This window comes from Clarias gariepinus, chromosome 12 (genome assembly GCF_024256425.1).
Source record: "Clarias gariepinus isolate MV-2021 ecotype Netherlands chromosome 12, CGAR_prim_01v2, whole genome shotgun sequence".
Lineage (NCBI taxonomy): Eukaryota > Metazoa > Chordata > Actinopteri > Siluriformes > Clariidae > Clarias > Clarias gariepinus.
In genome coordinates this window covers 10,837,411-10,862,648 of record NC_071111.1, presented here as the reverse complement: position 1 = coordinate 10,862,648, position 25,238 = coordinate 10,837,411, and the positions used below count along the sequence as shown (strand labels likewise).

General features: G+C 37.2%; 2 protein-coding genes across 2 annotated transcripts in view; one reads left to right on the top strand and one right to left on the bottom strand.

Moving 5' to 3' along the window:
- The first annotated feature begins 1,227 nt into the window (after positions 1-1,227).
- Positions 1,228-9,943, top strand: LOC128534218 (histidine ammonia-lyase-like). The gene is made up of 19 exons (XM_053508555.1): positions 1,228-1,239; positions 1,381-1,411; positions 1,865-1,939; positions 2,045-2,117; positions 2,429-2,495; positions 2,615-2,652; positions 4,154-4,279; positions 4,456-4,595; positions 4,693-4,740; positions 4,830-4,977; positions 5,377-5,472; positions 6,825-6,880; positions 6,965-7,045; positions 7,276-7,341; positions 8,184-8,349; positions 8,445-8,579; positions 8,666-8,774; positions 9,112-9,181; positions 9,311-9,943. Exons 3-19 carry the CDS (start codon positions 1,868-1,870, stop codon positions 9,389-9,391), a joined length of 1,572 nt encoding a protein of 523 aa, XP_053364530.1. The 5' UTR covers positions 1,228-1,239; positions 1,381-1,411; positions 1,865-1,867; the 3' UTR covers positions 9,392-9,943.
- A 316-nt stretch (positions 9,944-10,259) lies between these two features.
- Positions 10,260-25,238, bottom strand: part of stab2 (stabilin 2) — a 36,006-nt gene continuing 21,027 nt past the window's right edge. The window contains exons 46-68 of the mRNA XM_053508754.1: positions 24,881-24,925; positions 24,169-24,246; positions 22,484-22,630; positions 22,275-22,409; positions 21,835-21,891; positions 21,520-21,696; positions 21,269-21,358; positions 19,675-19,821; positions 18,648-18,725; positions 17,725-17,848; positions 17,476-17,625; positions 16,894-16,998; positions 16,646-16,753; positions 16,323-16,516; positions 15,513-15,654; positions 15,189-15,322; positions 14,942-15,107; positions 13,605-13,711; positions 13,252-13,371; positions 13,014-13,163; positions 12,391-12,639; positions 10,879-10,986; positions 10,260-10,737 (exon numbers count right to left, since the gene is read on the bottom strand). Coding sequence (XP_053364729.1) covers positions 10,678-10,737; positions 10,879-10,986; positions 12,391-12,639; positions 13,014-13,163; positions 13,252-13,371; positions 13,605-13,711; positions 14,942-15,107; positions 15,189-15,322; positions 15,513-15,654; positions 16,323-16,516; positions 16,646-16,753; positions 16,894-16,998; positions 17,476-17,625; positions 17,725-17,848; positions 18,648-18,725; positions 19,675-19,821; positions 21,269-21,358; positions 21,520-21,696; positions 21,835-21,891; positions 22,275-22,409; positions 22,484-22,630; positions 24,169-24,246; positions 24,881-24,925 — 2,871 coding nt within the window. The 3' untranslated portion in view covers positions 10,260-10,677. The remainder of the gene's footprint in view (positions 10,738-10,878; positions 10,987-12,390; positions 12,640-13,013; positions 13,164-13,251; positions 13,372-13,604; positions 13,712-14,941; positions 15,108-15,188; positions 15,323-15,512; positions 15,655-16,322; positions 16,517-16,645; positions 16,754-16,893; positions 16,999-17,475; positions 17,626-17,724; positions 17,849-18,647; positions 18,726-19,674; positions 19,822-21,268; positions 21,359-21,519; positions 21,697-21,834; positions 21,892-22,274; positions 22,410-22,483; positions 22,631-24,168; positions 24,247-24,880; positions 24,926-25,238) is intronic.

Here is a 25,238-nt window from a genome sequence, read left to right as displayed (position 1 = left end):
ACATCTTAAATCCCTATAATTAATAAAAGGCTAATTTTGAACTTCCTGGTAATTTAAAACACCCCACAAAACCCAACCTCATGACTAGGATTACTTTAAAATGCTACATTATTCCACTAGAGGGTGCTGTTGTCCTCTATAAGTACAGTATGGGCTTAATGTACATATATACTGAAAAATTCTAACTATTAGCATGAATTCAGTATACAACACAGTGATTATGTCTAATTGCTTTATTTTTGGAAAGTGAGCAGTTTCACAGTTACTGTGAGCCCAAAATTTGTTCACTTTTAGACAATAAAGAGAAACAGACTTTGACTTATTTAGGTGAGAAAAGGGCTTTAAGGCAAAAAGAAAAAGATCTCTATAAAACTTAAACTTAAATAGGAACACAAATGTTCATCAATTTCCCCAAATGTCTTTATTTTATGGCCAAAAAGAAATAAATGAATGAATACAAAGTGAATTTACTATAAATTAAACTTCACAGTGTTCATTGTAATACATTCTGTAATATTACACTCACATTAATCATGAGATACTTGTTGCTGAAACAGCACTTTGTCCAAGTTGTAAGTAAAGTGCTGGAAAACATTAACTTGGACCTAAAGCAGTGCATTAGATATTCGCTATACTTCTCTCCGCAAAGTCTCCCGCCCATGTCCATGTCAGGCGCTCTGCACACATTTTGAATTTCGTTTTGACAGACACAGCAGAAAGTGTTTTCCTTAAATAGTTGCACCAGAGAATTAACATTTAGGGGAAAAAAGGCAAGGAAACCAAGACATAAACATCTTGCTCCAATTGGAGAAACATGCTGGTGGCAGAAACACAGCTAAAAGCCATGGCCAGTGGCCATTGCCCTAAACAATCCACTCGAACCCACCTGCCCCACTGTGGGCCTGGAAGTGGGCTGACCCAAGGAGAACATCCCCAGGCTTTTTTTTTTTTTTTTTTTTTTTTGTATCCCAGTCCGCCTCTAATAAGAACTCTTTGTGTTTAGCAAAGCTATTTTATTTATCATTTATTAAAGTAGGGGGCCAATAAATGGGTGTGGAGCCTCTCTGCATTTGTCTTTCCAGTGTGTCATTATCAGTTCACTTCACAACAACATAACTCAGATATGTAAGTATAAAAAGCTTTTATATCCACAGTTATTGCATATTGTTGATTATATTAACATGTCTGTTTATATCCCTTTTCTCCCCCTGTATGTTTTAGGGACACATGCAGTGATGCGTATCCTTTATCTGCTTATAATTATTATTATAATTGTAGTTGTTTAATAATAATAATTGTAATAATAGTAATAACTGTAGTGTATAATTGATCTAATTATAGTTCAATGTAAAGTGTTACCCTTAACTGTAAAACATGCAGTGCAACAATCCATTCAAAGACACAAGATGAGGTTGGAGTTCCTTGAGTTTTACATAGAAACTAGAGCTGGGGTGGGGAACCTGTTTGCCATAATGAGCCAAAAAAAATAAACAATACATGTTCTTTACTCATCTTAGCATTTGCTCTTAGCTGTACGCTTTCCTGACTCTGCCATGATGATTGACAGGCTACTAACGAACTTCACGTCAATCATGTTAGTCAACTGGCTAACCTATGTTAAACTGCGCGAGAGGTTGTGTAAAAAAATATTATAATAATTAAAAAAATTATACGTTAATAAAAAGTCAAATTAGATTTGACAGTTGCATTTAAATACATACCCCTTTATTTAAAAAAAATTATGATTTGACATTTTAAAAATAAATTGCGATTGCAATCTTTGGCAAAAGATCGCCACCCCTGCACTAGAGTCAGGTCTAATATTTAACATCAGTTTGTTTATTCTTATGATCTTTTCTTGTAGTATATGTTTTTAGATGGGAACAGTCTCACAACTGCTAATTTGGTTGTGTTGGGAAAAGGCCTTCATAAGATTAAGGTAAATATGTTGCAGCATCAGATGACTGTGTTAATTAATTGTAGCCCAGTTAGGATAAGAAAAACGATCTTTCTTTAAACATGTGAATGTGTTTCTGTCTCTTAGCTGAGTGCTGAAGCAGAGGAGCGTGTGATCAGAGCTAATGATGTTATTGACAAGATCATATCTAGAAAACAAGGTACTGAATTTAAATTCTTTATGCATTAATATTATGCATAACTTTATTTTTGGACATTTTCAGAAAGAAGACATGTAAAAGCTATTCAAAGAATGCTAACTGTAAGGGCTGTAATTAAAGTAATGCAAAAGTGGACATTTTATTTTAATTAACTGACAGAGAAGGTTTAAATTGCATAAGCAACTTTGTTTAATCAACTGCTTAATTATTGTATAATTATAGCATACACAGTGAACCTCAAATTAAAATTGTTAGCTATCTCTTGCTTTAAATGCTTTCTTTCTGCATTTGGCATGTCTTTATTTGGACAGTCGTTTATGGAGTTAATACAGGGTTTGGGAAGTTTGCACAGACTGCTGTGGGGAGCGATCAACTCAAGTATGTGGGGTATTAACATGGAATATATTACATATTATACAGAATCTGGGTCTGAAATGCCAAGTCTGCTCATTGTCTAACCAAGTCTGCAAAATTTTGTGTGTGTGTGTTATTTGCAGGGAGCTGCAGGAAAACCTTGTCCGCTCCACAAGTGCTGGTAAATGCTTTTAAATGAAACAACATTTGTATGAGGTGCCGTATAGGGCTTAAATCCAACTTCACTCATCTACACAAACATGAGACTTGCATACACATACTGTACTGTATATGAAACAGTCCCACATACATATACTGTATACTACCAAGTGCTTAAACAAATATATATGAAATGCGCACACACACACACATGACAGCACACAAACTCATAAACTAAAGTTATTTTAGTGTAAACGGAAGTCATTTACTGAACAGAGTGCCAATACAGTATACACACTTGCACACTAATTCCTTGTCTATATCCTTCTGGTATCCTTTTTTTTTTGTTGTTGCAAAAACCTTCCCTTTCTCTGTGTCTTCGAAGAATTTCTGTACCCTATTATCCCGCCCAGACCCAGCCTTCTTTTCCTCTCTACTACTAGAGACTGCCACTGATACTTTTCTCTCCTCTCTCTCCTCATCCATAGACCTCCTATGCCCTCTGTCTTTTTTCTTGTCCTACTTCTTGGCTATCCGAGGACGTACACAACAACAAGAGAGAATTAATAACTTCAGAGAGAAAATGAAAGAAATCACAGCTTGATGCAGGCCTTGTCTCATACCGTGCTCTTCTCTCCAAATTCTCATGTGACGTGACTTCTACAGGAAAAGACACATGTACATGATCCTGGCAAACTCCACAATATCTTGGTTTTATTACTCAACCCACCGGCTTGTCCTGGTCCATTGTCTCTGGCTGCTGCCATAATATATAAAGGAAAATAGCAGGAATCAGACAGACCTTTGCTCCCAACCCAACCCCTACAGCAGCACTTTAGGACCATCCCTTCCATCCCTTATCAGAATTTTCCAATGATGAGATTCAGCATACTGTATAATCTTGTCCTACAATTCCACCACCTGTTCATTAAACCCAATCCCTTCCACAATACACCAGGCGATCTCACAAGACCTCCTTCCCTTCATCACAACTATCATCAACCATTCCATATCATCTGGTCATGCTCCTGCTGCTTTTAAGAAGGCAAGGTTTGTTCCTATCCTCGAGAAACCCTGCCTGGATTGAGCAGACATCAGTTACTATCGCTATTGTTCCTGCCAATCCTCCAGCACTGATCGGTTGGTCCTACTATCTCTCAGAGTTTGAGTAAGACGTGCATATAGACCCTTTTCTGGTCTGGCACCTAGGTGGTAGAATGAACTTCCTCTAGATATCTGTACAGCTACAGACACATAGAACCGAGGCAGGACATCTGAGCGAACATCCTGCCCAAACAAAAACAGATTACTTAAAAAAGTATTGTGCAGAAAGATGTCTCCAGGTGCATTATCCCTCTAATCACTTTTGGACATCTTGTCCCAGACGTGATGTTTTCAAAGTTTAACAGAGCTGGCAACTTTCAGAAAAGCTTGTAGTGAGATTCTGATCATTGGTTTTCTCAAATGAGAGTTGGCAAATTTAATCTTTGATGAGACCTGTGTGTGTGTGTGTGTATTTGCAGGGGTCGGACCACCACTGAGTCCAAAGAGAACCCGGATGCTTCTTGCACTTAGAATTAATGTCTTAGCTAAAGGTTATAGTGGCATTTCCTTGGAGACTCTCCATAAAATGGTTGCAGCTTTTAATGGTAAATATTATTTAAGATGTCTTTTTTTTTCAATGGCTTTTTATTTCATTTTATATTTATACTCGACAGTGAAATCAGTCAACACGGGAAGACCAAAGGTCTACATACCTGTAGGTTAACATTTTAACTTGCCTTTGATACTAAATAACTTCTTGTTTGTGTGTGTGTGTGTGTAGCCTCATGTCTCTCCTGGGTTCCTGAGCAAGGGACAGTGGGGGCAAGTGGAGACCTGGCCCCTCTAGCTCACCTGGCACTGGGGCTGATGGGAGAGGGACGCATGTGGTCACCACAGACCGGCTGGACTGACGCCACAACTGTGAGATTCCCACAATGCATTTCCTCATGGCGAAAAATCTCATTAAATGAAATAGCAGTAATTTAATTTCACCACATGTTCCTCCTCTTTTCAAAAGGTACTAGAAGGCCATGGTCTGACCCCAATATCACTGAAACCCAAAGAGGTACTGATAAGTTTTGTTTTTGGGAAATGCTGTGTTTCTCATTTTGTTTGGCTGAGGTGTGAAAGTGACAGCATGGAACTACATTTCAGGGACTTTCTCTGATTAACGGGACTCAGATGATATCATCGCTGGGTGCTGAGGCAGTAGAGAGAGCAGAAGCGATCACCCGACAGGCTGATGTCATCGCTGCTCTCACTTTAGAGACCCTGAAGGGAACCAACAAAGCCTTTGACACTGGTGAGGGTGAAAATATTAACTACCACAGTCATTACTTCAGTATTCAAGTATCTAAAGTAGATTTTTGACTTCCATGCTCTACAGTTTAAAAATCTATTTTCTACTCCTAAGATTTGGACATCAAAGATCAGTTCAACTAACGTCTTTTTTTTAAAAACATACATACTGTACATCACATGCATGTGTCCAAAATGTAAGTACAATATGAATTAAAACCCCCAAGGCATTTAAGAGCACCTCTTATATCTAAATGCTTTTAATGCTAGTACTATGTATATGTCGTTGGTCACACGCAACCTCGTACAGGTTTTATGCCGGATAAAATTCAGAACATAATGTTGAAGCATAATATTGTATTTCAGTGACAAAATTACAACTGTACATCTTGTCCTGCATCAGATGTCCACGCCGTGCGGCCTCACCCGGGTCAGATTTTAGTCGCCCAGAGACTTCGCTCCCTCCTTCATTCTGATATCTTTCCATCAGAAATAACAGGTACAAACACTGAGACACAAGTGTTTTGTAAGTTGAAAAATCAACTTGCTGTTAAAAACTTCATTCAGCAATGATCAAACCCCCTACGTGCCAGGTCAGGTGTATTTGGGAGCATGGTCCACCTGGCTGCAGTGGACCTTTGTGTCTTAGAGCGAGAACAACGCTGAGTCATACCTCCTCTGATTAGGCATTGTTATACACATAACTGATGGGCAACAACACTGACAGGCATATGACAAGATATTAAAAGGACCCTTGTTTGTACAAAAGAGTTTTTTTTAGAGGTACAAAGGTTAGACATGTTTAAATATGTAGAAAATATGTTATTTATGTAAAAAAATATTTTTTTTTTTACTTTGTAGCAAATAACCAAATTGAAGATATAAAACAAAACAGTTTTGTTTAAAAGCTAAACATTCTGGTTTTTTGAAACATCTCTCTAGCTAATTAAATGATTTTTTTAAATTATTTAGTATCATTAATTATAATTTATATATTTTTTTTACATAAAGTAAAAAAAATAGGAATCACAATGTTGAGAAGAAATTATATAATTATCATCATCATCATCATCATCATCAACAACAACAATAACAACAACACAATTTGACATTAGACTTCACTAATGAAAAACATTATACTCCATCACGCTGGTCTCGACTTTCTCCAAGAGCCGTTAACAGATCAGTATAGAGACTTGTCATAAACCCATAGCCTAAATTCCTGGGGAAATTTCCTTGGTCTCCTCAGGCAGTCATCTTTATATCTTTTATTAAAACACCAGACACATTTTCCAGCAACATATCCTTGGCCACAGCAGATTTACAGTACAGGTGTAGAATCTCTTGTACCACACACCAAGTAGTGCCCTTGTTTAGGAGTTAGGGAGGGACTTGGGATTCAGCCTTGCATTAGACATTATGGCTCATGTTAAACATGATCAAAGTTATGAGGTGAATCATGAACCTGTCAATGTGTTGGCATAACAGAGGACAGCTTTGATCCCTTGATGATTCAGAATGACGTAGAAGCAATTATTAAGGGGACGAAGTGTTGTTTAAGATGACATAATGTTATTAGGTGTGTTTTCTTGCTGAAAGTGTTTTCGTGACGGGTTTTGAATGTGGGTTTTGAGAATCTGGGAGGTTTCTCCCCTCAAGTGGACCGTTACAGTACTGGGCTGTACTAGCCTACTTTCACCTTTGTTTATAACTTTCTTATTTGGTTTATATTTGCACTGAATTTAAGACAGCTGACTGGAGGGGAAAAACAAAACTATATCTTTTGGCATCAGCTTCAGATTTTCAATATTTGAGCCTCACCAAAAGATTTTGTTTTTCTATACCTTTAAGATGAAAAGTCCTATAAAGGTGTTCAAGATGCATATACCCTGCGATGCTGCCCTCAGGTATGCATGCAAACATTTAGAAATGATCCATATTTAGATCTTTTCCTATAAACTGACAAGCTTCTTTTCCTATCATTTCCAAAGGTGCATGGAGTAGCCAATGACACGGTTGCTTTTGTAAAGAATATTCTTAACACTGAGCTCAACAGTGCCACGGATAATCCTGTATCCTCTTTGATCATCTTATATTTTTAAGAACCAGGAGAACTCATACAGTAGATAAGCAATGTACTGTAACACACTGTGATTATTTTATTGCTCTTCATTTTATTAAGTCATGTACATGATGATACTGACATGTGGTTGAATGCTTTAAATAGCCTCCAGAAATGGGATGCTGTATTTAAAATTCTATAATTCAATGCTACAATGGTACTTAACCCCCTGTCCATCAGCTGGTTTTCCCAGAGCGAGGGATCACTATATCAGGAGGAAATTTCCATGGAGAATATCCTGCTAAGGTACACTATATTTAATGACTTTTAGTATTCAGTATTGGATGGATTTCATTGTTTAAGTTTAGAAAACTTTACTACTTTTTGTGTTGGATCACCTTTTTGTGCCTTATCTGGATACATCATCTTAAAACCCCCTGCAATGGATTAAAATGTAGGTTTTTCATTAATAAGGATGTTTATACCACTGATGCTTTGCTTCAGGTGATCATGTGTTAGTTGTCCGCTCTCTCAGGTCAGTTTGAAATGGTCTGAAATGGGCAAATGTTAAACAGTATTTTATACAATGTTAGCATTGTGGCTTTGCACCTCCAGGGTCTGGGTTCGAATCCCACCTGTGTGCATGGAGTTTGCGTATTTTCCCCATGCTTGGTGGGTTCTCTCCGGGTACTATATTTTCCTCCAACAGTCCAAAGATATGCAGATTAGGCTAACTGGCGTGACTGTTAACTGGATGTTCAACCCTACAGTATGTTGTGAAAATGGGAATGAATACAATAGTCACCCCTACCTCCATGGTGTCCAGTTGTATTAAAGAGGTTCCTATATGGATGGGATGGAAAGAAACATTGTCACTTTGTCAGTGACTTAAGTGACGGGTAGAAAGGTTGAATTGTAACACACTTGTAACACACAATTTGTATGATAAATTATTATAAATATACAGTGTAAAAACCACACTAGGTTTTACATTACTTTCTATCCCTATGAGTTTGGTCACATGCTCTTTCTTTTCTAGAAAATAAGTTCCCTGTGATTTGTAATATGTTAACTATTATATTTTGAATTGTAATAGATGTAGCACTACAATAGACCAAATCCTAATTCTTATCTGCTCTCTTCCTAAGGCTCTGGACTTCCTGGCTATAGGAGTGCACGAGCTGGCCAGTATTAGTGAGCGGCGCATCGAGAGGCTCTGTAATCCCTCACTCAGTAATCTCCCAGCCTTCCTGGTGAAAGAGGGAGGTTTAAACACAGGCTTCATGGTGGTTCACTGCACTGCTGCTGCCCTCGGTGAAAATCTACTCCGCACAATTACAAGTGTTCAGATAAAAATGATTTACAGTATGAAAATACTGTTTTTTTTTAATTTATTTTTTTATCTGTAGTATCAGAGAACAAGGTGCTGTGTCACCCGGCCTCTGTGGACTCTCTGTCCACTAGTGCAGCTACAGAGGACCATGTCTCTATGGGTGGCTGGGCAGCCAGAAAGGCCCTGAAGGTGGTCGAGCATGTGGAGCAGGGTACAGCCTCAACACTGCCAACCAAAAAAAAAAAATGTTTTTAAGGATAAGCTGTTCTTTTATTTCCTTTCTATTTCTGTCTACAGTCCTTGCCATAGAGTTACTCGCTGCCTGCCAGGCTCTGGAGTTCCACCGACCTTTAAAGACCACGGCACCTCTGGAGAAGGTCTATGAGCTCGTGCGCTCTGTAGTCAGGTGATCACCAAACCTAAGACACAATCCAGACTAAAGCAATGAACAGTTATTGACTTGTAAATAATATGTGCTTGTCGTTTCTTGCTACAGCCACTCTAAGCCACAGGTGGCAAATTTTCTCTGGAATATGATGGGGTTTGTGCAGGTTTTCATCCCAACCAAACAAAAACCACACCTGATACAACCTGTTTAATTAGTTGGTTTTGGCTTTTAATAGACTATCAGGTGTGGCATCGGCTTCCTTGGAATAAACAGCTGCACACACACCAACTTTTTCAGGAAAAAATTAGATATCTGTTAGAGATCTGTTCTAAGCACATTGTGTATTTCCCATCAGGCCCTGGGATAAAGACCGGGTTATGAGCTTTGATATTGAAGCAGCTCACCAGCTCCTCGTAGAGGAAAAGGTGCGTCATCTCAATTTTGCACAGTGGTATAATTCAAGATTTAACAACAGAATTTAGTTGCAACAAATTTGCTAATTATGGTGATATGGATGATGATGATGATGAAGATGATGATGGTTGTGTGTTAAGGTGTGGGAGGCAGTGGTGCCACATATGGAGCAGTACAACAACAATGAGCACCAACATCTCTCTTTTTCTACATTCACCTGAATTGCTTTTGTATTAAAAGAATCAGAGGAAATTTGATCTTGGAATTATATACATCATATATAATCATATTTTTAAGCATCTTTCCCCCCCTTTTTTTCACATTGATCAAAAATTAGGATGATCTTTCTAGGAGTTTCTAAACTCATAGGATAATGTAAATCCCTAAATTAATGCCATTTAAAAAACAACCAAATGTGACTTTATAATAACACATAATAAGTAGTATTTGAACTTGTGCAGTATATGCTTTGCATTTGATTTTTTTATTTTAGGTTTTGAATAGATAGAGTAGTGTTTTAACTGGTAAGCGGTTTTGGTAAGTAGTTTCTCTTACCAGTTGAAAAATAAATGCAATGTCTGCTTTACATATCATATTTTTTTTGGGTGCCATTAATTGTGGCAATTCATTTTAATTTGTGAAATAAATACATTTCATCAAATGCAAGGACCAATTCTTTTGGAAATTTCTGAGGAAGAAGCTCTAGTATGGTGTGCTCCTGTGTCACACGAGTGGTGGAATGATGTTTAAGGCCCAGTCCGATTATTTCAGAATATTATAAGTCAAGTTAAGCCAGGTATGATTAGCACTTGGTGAAAGTCAATGTTATTGTTTAGTTTTTAATTTAAATGTAAACCTTTTTCTTTAAGTTACCTATAGCACCAGGAGCCAACCAGGTTTATTAAAAAGGGTGCGGTATTATAATTTTTAAAATTGTCATTTTTAAAATAAACAAAACTGGTAATTCTATGTTCATGCCGACACCATTTTTAGTAAATAAATGAATGAATAAATAAATCAAATTTTAAGTACACACATCATTTGAAAATCTACATCTATTTAATTTGTAACCGTTCAATTTTTCAGACATTTCAGTTGGTCCTATTATGTATTTTGTGCACGAAAATCATTTCTTGAGGTCCAGCATTTTTGCTGGGTGAATGTGGCAATATATACAGTACAGCTTAAATAACTGTAATTATAAAGTTATACTTAATGATGATCCTTTAAAATTCAAACGGAGTGTCTTTTCTCAAAAAAAAATTGTGTTTTGTAAATCTTAGTTTATTCGCTTCACATGAAACAGAATAAAACAGAATAAAAACAGGCTAAAAGATGATCTTAACCACACACACACACACACACACAAACACACACACAATAGATCATCAGCCAATCCAGTTCATGAGATCACCATTCCACACTCTCCACATGTCCTGCTGGTTCTGAGTGTGCAGCCCTCGCTGGCAGAACGGATCCTGAGCTTTAAATATCAACTGGGGTCTTTTCAGCTTTCCTGGAGCAGGTCATACGAACCTCCTTCAACTACCTGGTGCTTGTCATCCTTCTACAAGTGTACAGTAAGTACAGTCAGGTATTAATACTGCCTATAAGACACTACGTCTTACCAAAATGTTAGAGGTTGACACAGTAAGCTACAGAGACATACAGTAAATGTGTCTTACTGCATCTTATTTCATTTACTTACATCTTCCACAGGGAGGTCCGGGGCACTAGGGGCAGATGTAGTCTCATACATGGGGTTACTGATATATGCTGTGGATTCAGGCGAGTCTATATCTTCATTTTCATCCTCCTGAATGGATATACCGTATGCAGAGGTTAACATGAAGAACTAAATCAGGTAGTTAGCCATGAATTGCATTCTGCTAAAAATTAAAAATTTCAACATAAAGAAAACAAACAAACAAACAAACAAATAAATAAATGTGATCAATTAAACAATTAACAAAAATAAAAACAAACAACCCATTTATCCCTAACCCATAGCTTCAAGATATGCTACAAGCTACATAGTGTGTGTGTGTGTGTGTGTGTGTGTGTGTGTATGTATGTATGTGTCTGTAATAGTGAGAGGGAGAAGGGGACGAGGGGTGTGTTTGTGAAGGCGAGAGGATGTGTGTGTGTGTGTGTGTGTGTGTGAGTGTGTGAGTGAAGGGGCATGGTGTCCAATGAAGCATGCACACAAACTGCAGGCTGATACAGAGAGGGAGAGAGAAAATGGAACTCTAATGAGACTTTCTTTTGCTTTACATGCACACTGTACACACACGCATGCAGACACAAAATAAAATATGTTACACGCACACACACGTGGTCACAGTATTAGTAAACAGTTCACGCTTGCACGGATGTTGATTATACCAGTGAGAGACAAGCACTAAGACCCAGCAGGGGAGATGATTACCCACAATTCCGCAGCACAAGAGAGAAAAAAGCATGTGATCACGTGACGCTCGGCATCAAAACAAGAAGCGCACGCGTGATACATAATACTTGGTACCCGTAAACCAAGACTTATTCGTTCTCCAAGTCAAAATTGATACCGTATTACTCGCAATCCGAGGTTTCACTGTATTTCATACTGCAAAGAGCTGACACTGAAATGTTCAGTAATTTTCTTCTTACAAGAAAAGTAATTTTCTTTTCTGTCTTTACTCTATAAAGTCAACCTTTTGCTTTGTTAAATTATTATTTATATTATTATTCTCATTTTAAATTATGTAAAGAATCTGCCATACAAACCCCTATTATATTTAGAAGTACTGTCAGGGTCATGCTGATACAGAAAACTAATCAGTACCTTCTGACTAATCAGACATGAAAATTGAACAGCACTGTTATGTTTCTTTTTCTTCTCTCTTGTACAGTATTAAATTAATCTTTTATATCTTTTGATAACTTTTGCCTTGCTGTATATACATATAAGACATACATTGTTTTACATTGATTCCCATTTCTTCATTCCTGGCTTTGTTTATTACTGTTTTTATTATTATTATTATTATTATTATTATTATTGTTGTTGTTGTTGTTATTGTTATTTTTATTAATTAATATTCATTATTATTATTATTATTATTATTAATAATAATAATAATAATAATAATAATATTATAATTTTTTATAGAATATCAATATATTAAAAATGAATAATGTGAAAATAAAACACATATTCAAAAACCTTACACACACATACCCTAAAGTAGTGGAACTGGAAAGGCTTGGTTTGGCGGTTGTAGAAGTGATAAGCCACGTATACTGCTGCACCAACAAGCATTAATAACAATATAACACCGATCCCCATTCCTGCTGTATGAGCCTGAGGAAGGGAAGATGGTGGAGGGGGCGGAGCTTCCAGTGGCCCCTGCAGCACATGGATTATTCCATTGGATGCAAGAACATCTGATTCCACAATGTAACGGGCATTGACATATCCGGAGGAAGCCTGAGGACAGGAAAGATTTTACAATTAATACACTATATATATGAGCCACCCCTCATGTCTTTATGTTTTGCATTATTTATTTTTTTAATCTAGTCTTGAGAAACAGTTCTTAAAGATTTATGAAAGCTTTTTGGCTCTTGACTTGGTCAGGGTTTGGCTGACCAATTTCATAGGAATGTTATTTTGCTTGTTAAATCACACAGTGACCTTTGAATCATTCAAGCATAAAAAAATCATCCACCAGTGAGAAACAGGTGATCAGGCCGGTGATGCTGAATGCTGAGTGGTTGGAAAAGACGAACGGGGAAATAAGGTCGTTGCTGTGGTGTTACAGGACCAACTGATTTTTAAATAGTATCTTTAGGCACTTTTACCTCTGTCTGAGGGTTTTGGAGACGAGGAACCCCTCTCACATCCAGGGTGTGTCCGAGATATGATTTAACATGACTGACGTTAATGAGGTCCTGCAGCATTAGGGCTCTCCCATCAAGCAGGTGGTACTCTAAGTCTCTGTAGGATAGTGTCTAATTCAGCAGAGAGAGAGAGAGGGAGAATGCGTTATTCCATTTAAAAGGTAGTATATGACTGTGTGGTACTTACAAGAGTAATTACCTGGTTTTCATAGAGGCCATTGTTATCAGGAACAAATAAGGTGGACAGTGTGTTTATATTGCTGAGGTGCTTTATAAACTCTTGTCCCTTTGCTTCAGCTCTGGAATAATTCAAGATTTGCTGGAGAAGAAACAGATCACAGATTTCATTTCTTTTGTTGGTAATGTTCTAAACCCACTGATGAGTTTCTTTGTGGAGAAGTGGTACTTCTACTTGTACTCATTTTTAGACATGCAACCTGGTGTTTGCACTTAATGAACAAAATTGAAACCTTTTGTATAGTACGTGCATGAGTCTTTATTTGGACTTGAGTAAGTGTGCAGAATTTTGAAGAGCTACAGTGTTAAACTTACTGAAAGAAAGTTGGAAAAGTCGGGCTTGGTGGTGAGAACCTGCAGGATGTTGCCGATGCAAGAGTATCCATCACCGATGTAGCCAATCTTACACTCACACTTTACATCTAAACACAAAGACGTGCAGTTTGGTTCAAAAGGGGATATATATCATCAAAAAGCCTCATCTCCTCCACATTCTACATTTAGAAACCCTATGAGTAAGGCTAATTCCTGGAAGACCAGATGAGAAATGTCTAAACCCAAAAGCCACTTCCCCAAGGCCTTATTTCAGGGGGTTTATTCCTGAAATGAAAATAGTCCCTGCAATAGACCTAAGCCTGCATGCCTTTATTAGGTTGTTTTAATAAATGTGTTATAATTATTCGAATGAAATTATGTCTAGGGCAATGTTGACTACATGATGAGATAAAGATGCAAGATGACTTACTATCAAATTTTTGTCCTGGGTGAGACTCAAGAGCCTGTTGCTGTGGTGAAACCACTAAATGCTTACCAACAACCCACTAATGCACATGCTATTGATGCTAGTAAATTTGTATACATTTCAAAGACCACCGCAAAAACATATTGGACAACAGCAATTTTTTTAAATATTAAAATGTAAAACAGCCAAAAGGGCACCTGAGATCCGTTCTATGAAAGCGGATGCAGTTTGGACACTGTGCGAAACACCAGTAATTTCAGAATGATAATGAAACAGAGAAGTAATGTTACATTATCATGTGTAACATTATAACAAAATGATGAGATACACATGCTTTGTTTGAGTATCTGCTGAGTTTGTCCCAGTGTCCGATCAGAATTCTAAACCCTGCTAGAAACCACGGATATGCTCAGACGTTGCCCAAATGGATTGTAATTTAACTGGCTCAAATGCCCCTCATGTATGGAAGTTAAAATTTTATTGTTTTGAGTTTCGTTCGCAACCATGTGTTGAGGTCATTTACTTAATATTTTCCCAACATTATTTTATCAAAGTCATTCCAACTTTCAAAAACATGTTATTCTGACCATAAAAGGCATTGCAATTACTTTACAACTATATTACAACGGCCATCAAGTGTTAGAGTCCCTGCTTGGTAATGCCCACACTGTAATCCCAGTACCCACATTTCCAAGGCCTAGTGTTATCCCCATGTCCAAAATAACATTGCAGAAGCCCCATCCCCACATTATAAACTTATGATGCAAGTATGTGTCTGAGTCAGCTGCTCATATCTTGTATGAATTATTGAAATGAATTCTATCCAAATGCGTAGTAAACACTTTCTTTAAGGTGTACTAAAGTTAGGGTGTAATGAAACATTTAGTCTATTTAAACCATGTAAACCTACCTTTTACTCTGTAACAGAATGTGTCCCAGGTCTTACTTAGATCTGTCTGAGTGCCATAGTCCACTATTCCTACATGGCCAAATCCACAGTTAGGATTGGAGAAGCTCATGGGATAAGCTACCCGGTTCTGTGCGAGCCATCCAGCAGAACACATGCTATATCCAGCCTACAGAACATACAATCAGGATCACACACCTCAATGCAGAGCAAAGCATATGCTGTTTACCTGCAGTTATACTGTACATACCTGCTGTGCATAGGAGAGCTGTGTATAGGTAGCAATGACGCCTCCTGCCTGTATACAGGCCTCCTGAGCCTCTGTGTAGTTTAGCTTGTACACCCCAAGTGGAGAACGGTAGTGAAAGACACCAACAGTTTTATCTGAAAATAAGAAGCCCAAGAGCAGCTTTTAAAAATATTAATTTGGGCATAAATATACAGTTGAGTATAATTGATTTTGCAAAAAAAATTTTTTTGTTATTCTCTGTTGACCTTTTCAAGCTTTATGTGCACATTATCATTTTTGGTCATTATGCTGAACGTGTTGTAGATCAACAGTGAAAACACCCACCCTCATAGTGCAGGTCTGTGCACTGCGCATCTAAATGACATTGGCCGTTATCCAACATACATCGGTTCACTGGAAGCACCTTCAGCTCACATGTAAACCCATCTCCAATATAGTTAGTTTTACATGCACATGTTCTTTTCGCCTGTTGATAAAAAAACAAATCAATATTAAGCTGGATGTCTTACACCCATGAGAAAAGAGCATTGTTCATCAATGTTGGGTGTAACGCGTTAGAGTACTTGGATTACTTTTTTGATGTAACGAGTAATCTAACGCGTTAGGTTCGCCATTGAAGTACTCAGTTATTTAGTTGCTTTTTTAGAAAAAATAAGTATGTTTTTTCTAGAAAGCATAATATAACTCATTATATCATGTAATTAAAACCATGTACTAGCAAAAGGTTTAGATTTAGGCTATTATAGTTTGCAAACTATTGGCCAAAGTTGCTACTGTAGCAAACTACTAAAGTTTTGGCTAATTATAACATGTGCAACCAGTAACTGGTACGTGTTAGCGATAATTGGAGTATACCCTGAAGGCCGTGTGAACCCATTCACTACCGGCGATTTGGAAATGCCATTCAGCCTACACTACATTTCTCCAGAGGCAACCCACCAAGCACAGTGAGAACATGCGAACTCCATGTACACAGACCGGTGGAAAGATTTAAACAAAGCAAACTACAGAGACTGCTAACCACTAAACTAACATACTGCCTACATGTAAAATATCCTATAAAATGCAAGTACCATGATGTATCTACTGTAAACAGCACTTTACAAGCATAAAACAGAAGGAATGTCAGCTCACGGGTCCAGTCATGGTGCAGATGGCATGCTCATGGCAGCCTCCGTTTTCGTCTTTGACACAGATGTCCTCTGGCACACAGACATACCCATCTCCTGAAAAGCCTTTCAGACATGTGCAGTTTACTTTCTCTCCCTTCTGGCTACATTTGGCATCTTTCGAGCAGCCACCATTCCAGACCTGGCACATGTCCATTACTGAAGGTGAAAGGACATGGGTAGAAATGTGGGGTGTGTTGGTTAACAGTAACGTAGGCATAGGGATGAAGGTTTGTTCTTTGTTAGGGTGAGAAGGGTAACTCGACCGAAGTAAAGTGTTTACTGTACCTGTACATGTGAACCCATCTCCCTCGTAGAAAGGCTTACACACACAGGTGTTGTTGGTGCTACACACAGCCTTCTTGTGGCATGCAGGTAAACACAAAGGACCATCAGCTACAGCATTGGAAATAAAATAAACACTTGAGTATCAAATGGTATTGGAAGTGTTTTCATTCCATCCTTTATGTATATATAAAAAAACATGTCGAGGGGTTTCCTCATGCTGCCAAACGTGCAATAGTTACAGTACATGCCTAATTTATGTTCACATTGTGTGCCAGCCCAGCCTTCTTCACAGAAACAGGAGCCGGTTCCTTCTCGACCCTCATCACATGCTCCATGCTCAGTGCAGTTACAGGCTATGGGAGAGAAGGTAATGTGAAGTGCAAAAGTCTGTTTATGAGAAATTAATATACTGTAGGTTATTAGCTATAAGTTATTTTAAAATAATTATTGAGTATATTAACATCTAAACACAGGAGATGTGTGAATCTAAGCACATCCGAAGATACATTTGTAAAACAAATCTCTTGTCTATGTTAATAAAATGATTTGTTTATTTTTTTATAAGCCATTTTTATGTACAGTAAAACGTCAGATTGCAGTGATTCCGTTAGTATCCGTATAGTGTCTTATTTTTTCATTTAACAAATTTTCTTATGGAAAAAATTAAATTTGGTTTACAAGTGTTTTGGAATACGAGCCTGCTTCCGGAACGAATTATTGTAAACGGCAGTTAGTTTTATATCTTTGTTCATGAGAAAGTCATAGATTGACCTGAACCCCCCTTGTTTGATCTACAAAGCTGTGTGCTCAGAAATATTAGAAAAACACACCTTTGCAGTCGGGTCCAAAGTGGCCTTCAGTGCACAGTTCACAGGCCACACCCTGAAACCCTGTATTACACGTGCAGGTGCCGTTTCCTAAATGACCCTCATCACACTGCCCATGGTTACTGCATGGAGATCCAGGCCCTCCAGGACAGGCTGGAGAAAAGGTTTTAATATCTTAATATCTTACTATTGCAAATGTTAAAAGGCTTACAAAAGCAATTTTTTTTTGTACGTCTGTAATGTACCGCTTACCAAGACAGTCCCTGCCATAGTATCCTGTGCAGCACTTGGGTTTCCATATGACTACGGAACAGACAGCCTGACATCCAGTGTTTACAGACAAGAGCATGCTTGGAAGGTCACACGGCTTTGTAGTCTGTATATAAATCAGATTTTTTAAATAAATGGGCGGTAAACTGATGCAAGTACAAATCACAAGTTTAGACGCTCGTTCAATTTGTGCTCATTTTTCAATTTCATTTGTAGAGCGCTTTTAACAATAGACAGAGAATAGAAATGTAGATTTTAATCCTTGATGTCTTTAGAGTCTCCTGTATACAGAGACAAAATGGAGAAACAAAACTGAACTTAAAATGAAGCTATCCACTTCTGAGTGAAACTGGATAAAAAGATTATAAATCATTACAGTATGAAGGTGTAGAAAAGTAAAGACAATCAGTGGCTGTGATTATGGGATGTTTACTACAAGAAAGTTGCAAAGCTATAAGATCCCGGGGACAGTTGTTATGGTTACAAATGGACATTACACAGGTAGTATCTGTATATATCTATATATATATCTATATCTATATCTATATCTATCTATATATATATATATATATATATATATATATATATATATATATATATACACTTTACTGTATATCAGGGAAATACTTTCCACCTTGTGTAATTTACAGTACAGTCTGGAAATGCATTCATTATTTTCTCCCTTATTTAGATATTCATATCTCTAAAAGTCTTGTAGATTCCAGTATAGATGAGTTGGCTGAACAGTTTATGTGGCAGTAATATAAATCCTCATATGTAGCAAGGGAAATAGTGTACTTATTGAAATCAGAACAAACCTCTTTATCTTTAAACTGCATATTTAAGAGAACAACGAAACAATGATATTCACACAAGTTAAGTAGACCAATAGAATTAAATCGTACCTTCAGTTTGGCTATTGGGGGGCAATCACGGAGTCCATTTAATAATGGACTCATTGAAGAACACTTTTTGCAGGGCATCTGGAAACAAGAAAAAAAGTAAAAGAAACAAAATGTATTGCTGTACAAATGTTATTAACCAATGTTAAAATGGATGCTATTTATAATGTACTGTAGAAGCCTAGAAAGCTAAGACCAGTAACTGCACTCTATAAAGCAGATGTACAGTATTGAAACTTTTCCTTGTGTAAAAGATTTATTAATTAGGGCAGTAAAATGATTTGACTCGTCAAACTACCATGCTCATTAGTAATGATCTAAACAGTATTTAACCAACATACTCCTTTATTATTTATAAATATCATGTAAGTTTAGGACATTTTAATTATAACATTTTCAGCATACGGCATCACAGTGTATTCTGAAATGTTTAGTTGTACACATTCCCAAGCCACATGGACTAGGAAATCAAAAAGTTTTTTTTTTACACCCATTCTCTGGACATTATCATACAAGTAAATGACACTTTAGACTTTTAATTTTTAACTTCAAATAGATAATGAAGGTTCCTATTTAAAATCTTTGAGCTTGGTAAATCTGATTATTAGATAGATTTTTGGCAGGAGAATTGTCCTTTTACACTGAAAGTTTAGAAGGACATTCCTCACATTCCTCTTTGTGTTTAAGGTAAAAATGAAATACTAAGATATTACATTTCAAGAATTAAAAGATAAAAAAAAAATATTTACTGTAAATGTTGTCGAGTCAGATATCAAGTTGTAATATTTAAACACATATTTATTCCTTGACTGGTTATAGGAGGAGAGTGAACTAAAATAATAACACTCTTTTTCCATTTTATCACCCGACACCAATCAGGCTCAATTTTCAGTTTGCATGGGCTAAAACAAAATGTGACATTTATTTCTTAATTAGTTATTTTTTCCCCCCCTGTTTCTTTTCTTAGAAAATCTTTATTAGGATCCTTAATTAATGTAGCTGAAAATATTTACTACCACAAGACACTTACAGTTAGGTCCACGACGTCCTTCTGATCACAGCGTCCTCCCAGGCTGGGCGGTGTTAACAAACAGTCGATACCATAAACAAGGCCTTCTTTGAAATCTAAATTCCTCTTTACAATTAGACAATTCTTATTGTTGACATAGAGCGCCCCCTGAAGGAATGGGAGAACATGATAACATTATACAGCATAAACACGAAGATCTCTGAACTCTGAGGTTTAAAGTAGCGCAGGACAATTTTATATAAAGTCATCTGTACACTGATTTCTGGCTTGTTTTTTTCAAACTAAGAAAAACATTCCTGTTTTATTCCTCTCCTAGAGCAATTTACCAATTGAATAACTAGAAGGAAAAAAAAAGACATGCTGTGCTTTTTAACTGCGTATAATTACATTTAATGTTCTGGAATGGTAAAACAAGGTAGTTCTTTTCACCCTCCACATCATAACAGGTAACCTTAAAAAATAACAAACTGTTCGTAATCTGTTTATGTGGCTTGTCTGCTGTACAGGTCTCTATTCATGTAGTCCCTATTCGAGTTGTAAGTTATGTGTTGTGCAAGGGGCGTTCAAGTCAAACCGGGACGTTTCGAGATAAAAGCGAAAAACCGATTGACATTTACAGACTTCAGACATACTGTAGTACGGTAATGAGACTCATAGCCACAGTACAACATTTAAATAATACAAACGTATAAATTTAAGTAGGCCGTATTTCCGTGAATGACGAATCCACTGCCTAGCTAAAGTGGCTCGGAGCCCACTGCAGTCACTCCCGTAAACATTCAGCTTGTGGAACGCCTCACTCACTCACTCACTCACTCATCTTCTATACCACTTTATCCTGTATTCAGGGTCATGCCAGGAGACTTAGGGCACGAGGCAGGTTACACCCTGGACAGGGTGCCCATCCATCGCAGGGCACACATACATACACACACTCATTCACACACTAGGGGCAATTTGGGAACGCCAAACAATCTAACCTGCATATCTTTGGACTGTGGGAGGAAACCGGAGTACCCGGAGGAAACGCACCAAGCACAGGGAGAACATGCAAACTTCATGCACACAGAGACGGGAATCGAGCCTGGACCCAAGGCGACAGTGCTAACCACTACACCAGCGTGCCGCCTAGTGGAACGCCTGATTCTTGAAAATCAACAATGAACTCATCGCCAACTTACAGAAGAGACACATCTGACAGTGTGAACTGTACACACAATCACTGACGAATACTAATTAAACATTAGAGAAACTCGGCTGGGAGTTAATGCCATATCCCCTTTACAGACTGAACTCGCTCCAAGCCATTTCCACATATTTGGGCCATTAAAGGAGTTCCTGGGAGGCCAGCATTTCAGATGTGAAGCAGGCAGTCCAGCTCCAGCATATTAAAAAAAAAAAAAAACTTTTTCTAGTAAAACGCTAGGTAGGCACTAAATAGGTAGAATAACTGCACTAGTGTAGCAGGGGATCATACAGAGAAATAAAAATAGTTTTTACTTTCATAACTGTTTTCTGTCATTCTGCACAATTAAAAGTCCTGGTATGACTTGAACGCCCTTTGCAAGTTAGTTTTGTTTATTTGGTCACTTACGATGTGGCTTTCTCCAACGCAGTTTACAGAAATATCGGAGCCTTGAAGAGTCTTAAACGAATTAAATTGTGCGTCCTCTATGAAGTTCAACTAAAAGAGACACATACAAAATTATTTTCTTTCAACCAATCATACTTCATGCTTCTTTTTCTCTAGCACTGTGGGAAATGGCTGCTCTTCAGAAACTCTTCAGCAAATTAAATCCCTGAATTGTGTGAGATTTGGACAACACGGAAAACATTCTCTCTCACCTTTTTGTCTCGGAGGATGTGATACTGTAGATACTCGATAAGTTGAGCTCGGTTATGCAAGCCATAAAGAAAGTCTTTTTGTGCTTGCGGTAAAGCCGCCATGGTGGAGTCTGTCGGCAGGAACAATGTGACCGGCTCATGGAGAGGGTCCTGGATCTGTTTAATCACATCTGTATCCTACAACAAGCCAAGTCACAAATGTCTTTACTGAACATGTTTTATTAACATTACATGTTTACATAAATAACAGTACTGTATGATAGGCGCTGGAACTGTGATGAGATAAATACCAGAAGAGGAAATCCTTGTACTTACTTCCAGCAGTTTGTAGAAAGTCTTAAACCCGTGTTGATCTGCTACATCTTTAAGAGACTGTCAAGAAAGGAGGATGACATGAAGCTTACTGTAAGTTATTTACTGGCAAATAAGTAGGGAAATATGAATGAATATGAATATTCAAAATGTAAGTGCAATTTCTTGCAATTGAAGGCATAAAACCGATTTACAGAAGACTTCAAGCACAGTACTTTAATGAGACTTAGCTGCAGTAAAACATTTGAATGGTGCAGAAATTTTGAAGGAGGCTGTACAGTATGTCTATGAATACCTTGACTACCTTGACGTTATCCACGCACCAGTGAAGCACTGGGATGAGTGCATTATTGCATTAGAGACATTTGGAACAATTAATTCATATTAGTAAAATTAATTATAGACTATAAGGAACAGTTGAACAATACAATGTGAGCACTTACATCTGCTTTATCCGTGTCTTTTATCGTCTGATAACTGGGTGGAAACAGAACAGTGTCGATTTCGTAGAAAATCCCGTTGCTACTTTCTTGATCACTGTACACCACTGTGGCGTTGTTATTTAACTGAATCTTACCCTAGGAACAAAGATTTATTTGAGATCTCAGGTTTTGTCTTGTAAGAGCTTTTATGTTGTGGTCAGACTGGTTACCTCTGAATATGAAACAGTGAGGGTTTCACCGGTGAGCGTGGTGAGGTTGCGAGGTTGCTGCAGGTCTTCTGGGAGGAGGCTCCGGCACTGAACTATATGGTACATCAAGATCACAGCATTTTTCCTGCGATTAATCATCCGTTGATTCTAAAACAAAAAGGTAATAATGAAAAGATATCTCTGAGTAAACAATAAAGGAAACAAATCAGCAATGCTGGAAAGCATAGAAAGGGGAAAGTCCACTGTCATTGGGTGAGGTGTTAGGGAGTCCGATAATGTCAGTAATGATCTAGGTTTTTTTTTTTTTCTACTGTAAGGCACACACAGTTATAAGGGAATCATTAATGGGCTCAAGTGATGAGCAATAAATGCAAACCATGATTACTTTCCTATAACATCATGTCCTTAAGTGTTTTATTTTTTATAAAACACAGCAAGTTGACACTTAATGTACATATCATGTCTTTTAAAATAAAATAATAATTTTCTGTTTATTATAGTGGTGGGATGTTGGCTAAATTGTTCCTGTTTCTGTTATCACTTGTGCGTAAAAGAGATTATATTGCTTAGCAGCATTCATAGGCAGAGGGTAGCTCAGTGGTTAAGGCATTGGACTACGGTTTGGAAGATCCCAGGTTCAAACCCCACAACCACCAAGTTGCCACTGTTGGGCCCTTGAGCGAGGCCCTTAATCCTCAACTGCTCAGATGTGTAATGAGATAAAAATGTAAGTCGCTCTGGATAAGAGCGTCTGCCAAATGCCTAAATGTAAATGTAAATTCATGTCTATCTTTGCAATTTAGTTAAAATTAGACAAAAAATAAAGAACCAATGTAACATATAAGACTAGGAGTACTGTAAAATAACATTTTCCATTCCTTTACCTTCCTTACATAGCAAATTAATTGTAAAAAATATATTTGCATTCACTGTCTTTTTAAATTTAGGTTTGCTATAGAAATGATAAAGTATTATAACAAAGCCAGTATTATAAACTTGTGATCAGACCTGATAGACCTGCTGGTTGTAAATTTAAAGGTGACATATTAATTTTTAGGCGTTCAGTGGAATCTAAAAAAAAAAAAAAGATGGGAAAAAATAATTTTGTGCTTTTAGTCATTTTTCCATTTTATATTGGCCAGCGTTTAAACATATCAATTAGATTTTTCCCCTAACGTGACCTTATATAAGAGGAGACCTCTTCCCGTGCTTGATACACATCTCTGCTGTTCTCGATTGGGGCGTGGCTCGGCAGTAGCTCTTTTACATATACATCCAATCGGCTAATTAGGAAGAGTGAAATAAAGGAAGTCTGAGGTATAAAAGGTTGTAGCATTGAGAGAGTAAAATATGGGACCTTCATCAAATAAATTGACCAATCAGAAACAATAATACATTGTTGTATAATAATTGTAATGCAAGTGAACCTTTACCGCTTTACGGAAATAAGGAGTAGAGAAAACCTCTCATGAATATACAAACTAATCATTTGCATGGCTTTATGAAACGCTTACCAATGCTTGATTACTTAATTCCAATATATTTAGCCATAATTATAAGGCACATTTGTCTCATGGCTACACTATTATTTGTATATATTTGTTATAATTATAACTCTTAAGTAAATAAAATAGATTTCTATAGTAAATCAATCTAGAAAAACTTAATCAAACAACAGAACTTACCAGTTTGTTAAAAGCATTTTTATTAGGGACAAAAACAGTGAATGGACCTCGGCTTTTAAGATACTGTATATCAGCTTCCTGAAAAAAAAATTAAAATGTGTTTTATAGCAAGATATCTCAGCTCATTAGCATAAATATCATAAATATATGGTACGGGTCAATATGTGTTTTCTAAGTTATTTTCTAAATTTTGTTTATTTTATTTTTTTATTTATGTCACACTTATACACAGTCAGAACAAAAAAAAATTACAGATTCTATTTATTAGACAAGAATCGAACATATTACAGAACAGAATACTTTCCAGACTAAAGACCTAAGGAAGACAGGCTCAGCAAATTTCCCCATCAATGCTCCTTATCCATCTCCATCCATCTAGGAACCTCTGTAGTCCAACTAGGGACTGTGGAGGCCAATGGCAACCATTGTATTTATTCCCATTTGTAGGACTATGGTAGGACCTGCAGTCGACATTCACAATTTGGGAACGTCAATTATCCTAATCTGCATGTTCTTGGACTACGGAAGGAAACCAGAGTATTCTGAGGAAACCCACTAAGCACAAAAAGACTCCATGTGCACAGAGCCCGACTGGGAATCTCCATGCACACACAGACACTGACGTGGGAATCGAACCCAGGACCTGGAGGTGCAAGGCGACAGTGCTAACCACTAAGCCACTGTGCAGCCAAATAAATATACACATACTTACTAGCAACTTTAAGTAGAAGTCAGTCAGACCTCTTATTCGAATCTCCTGAAATCAACATGTGACAAAGTTTTAAGTTTAAACACAAATTGCACATATCAAAGTGGACACTATATGTATTCACCTAGTTTTCACACTGTATATGTACTTGACCATTTTGCTACGTTCACTTATAATATACAATACATACATAATAATACTTTGTTGGTATATGTGTTGGATATTTCTTGCTGTTTTCAGCCTTTCATTCCCTTTCTATCAGTGTAATTAATATTAAATGTGATATACAGTAGTGAGTAACAGTACGCCTACAATGATTTAATGGAAAAATGTGCATGTAAGCAAAATGTAGGTGTACATA

Bases quoted from the DNA above. Each gene is read 5' to 3' on its own strand.
- LOC128534218 (XM_053508555.1), top strand. From the start codon at position 1,868: ATGTTTTTAGATGGGAACAGTCTCACAACTGCTAATTTGGTTGTGTTG. The intron at 1,940-2,044 runs GTAAATATGTTG...TCTGTCTCTTAG, and splicing joins AAGGCCTTCATAAGATTAAG to CTGAGTGCTGAAGCAGAGGA. The intron at 7,342-8,183 runs GTACACTATATT...TCTCTTCCTAAG, and splicing joins ATGGAGAATATCCTGCTAAG to GCTCTGGACTTCCTGGCTAT.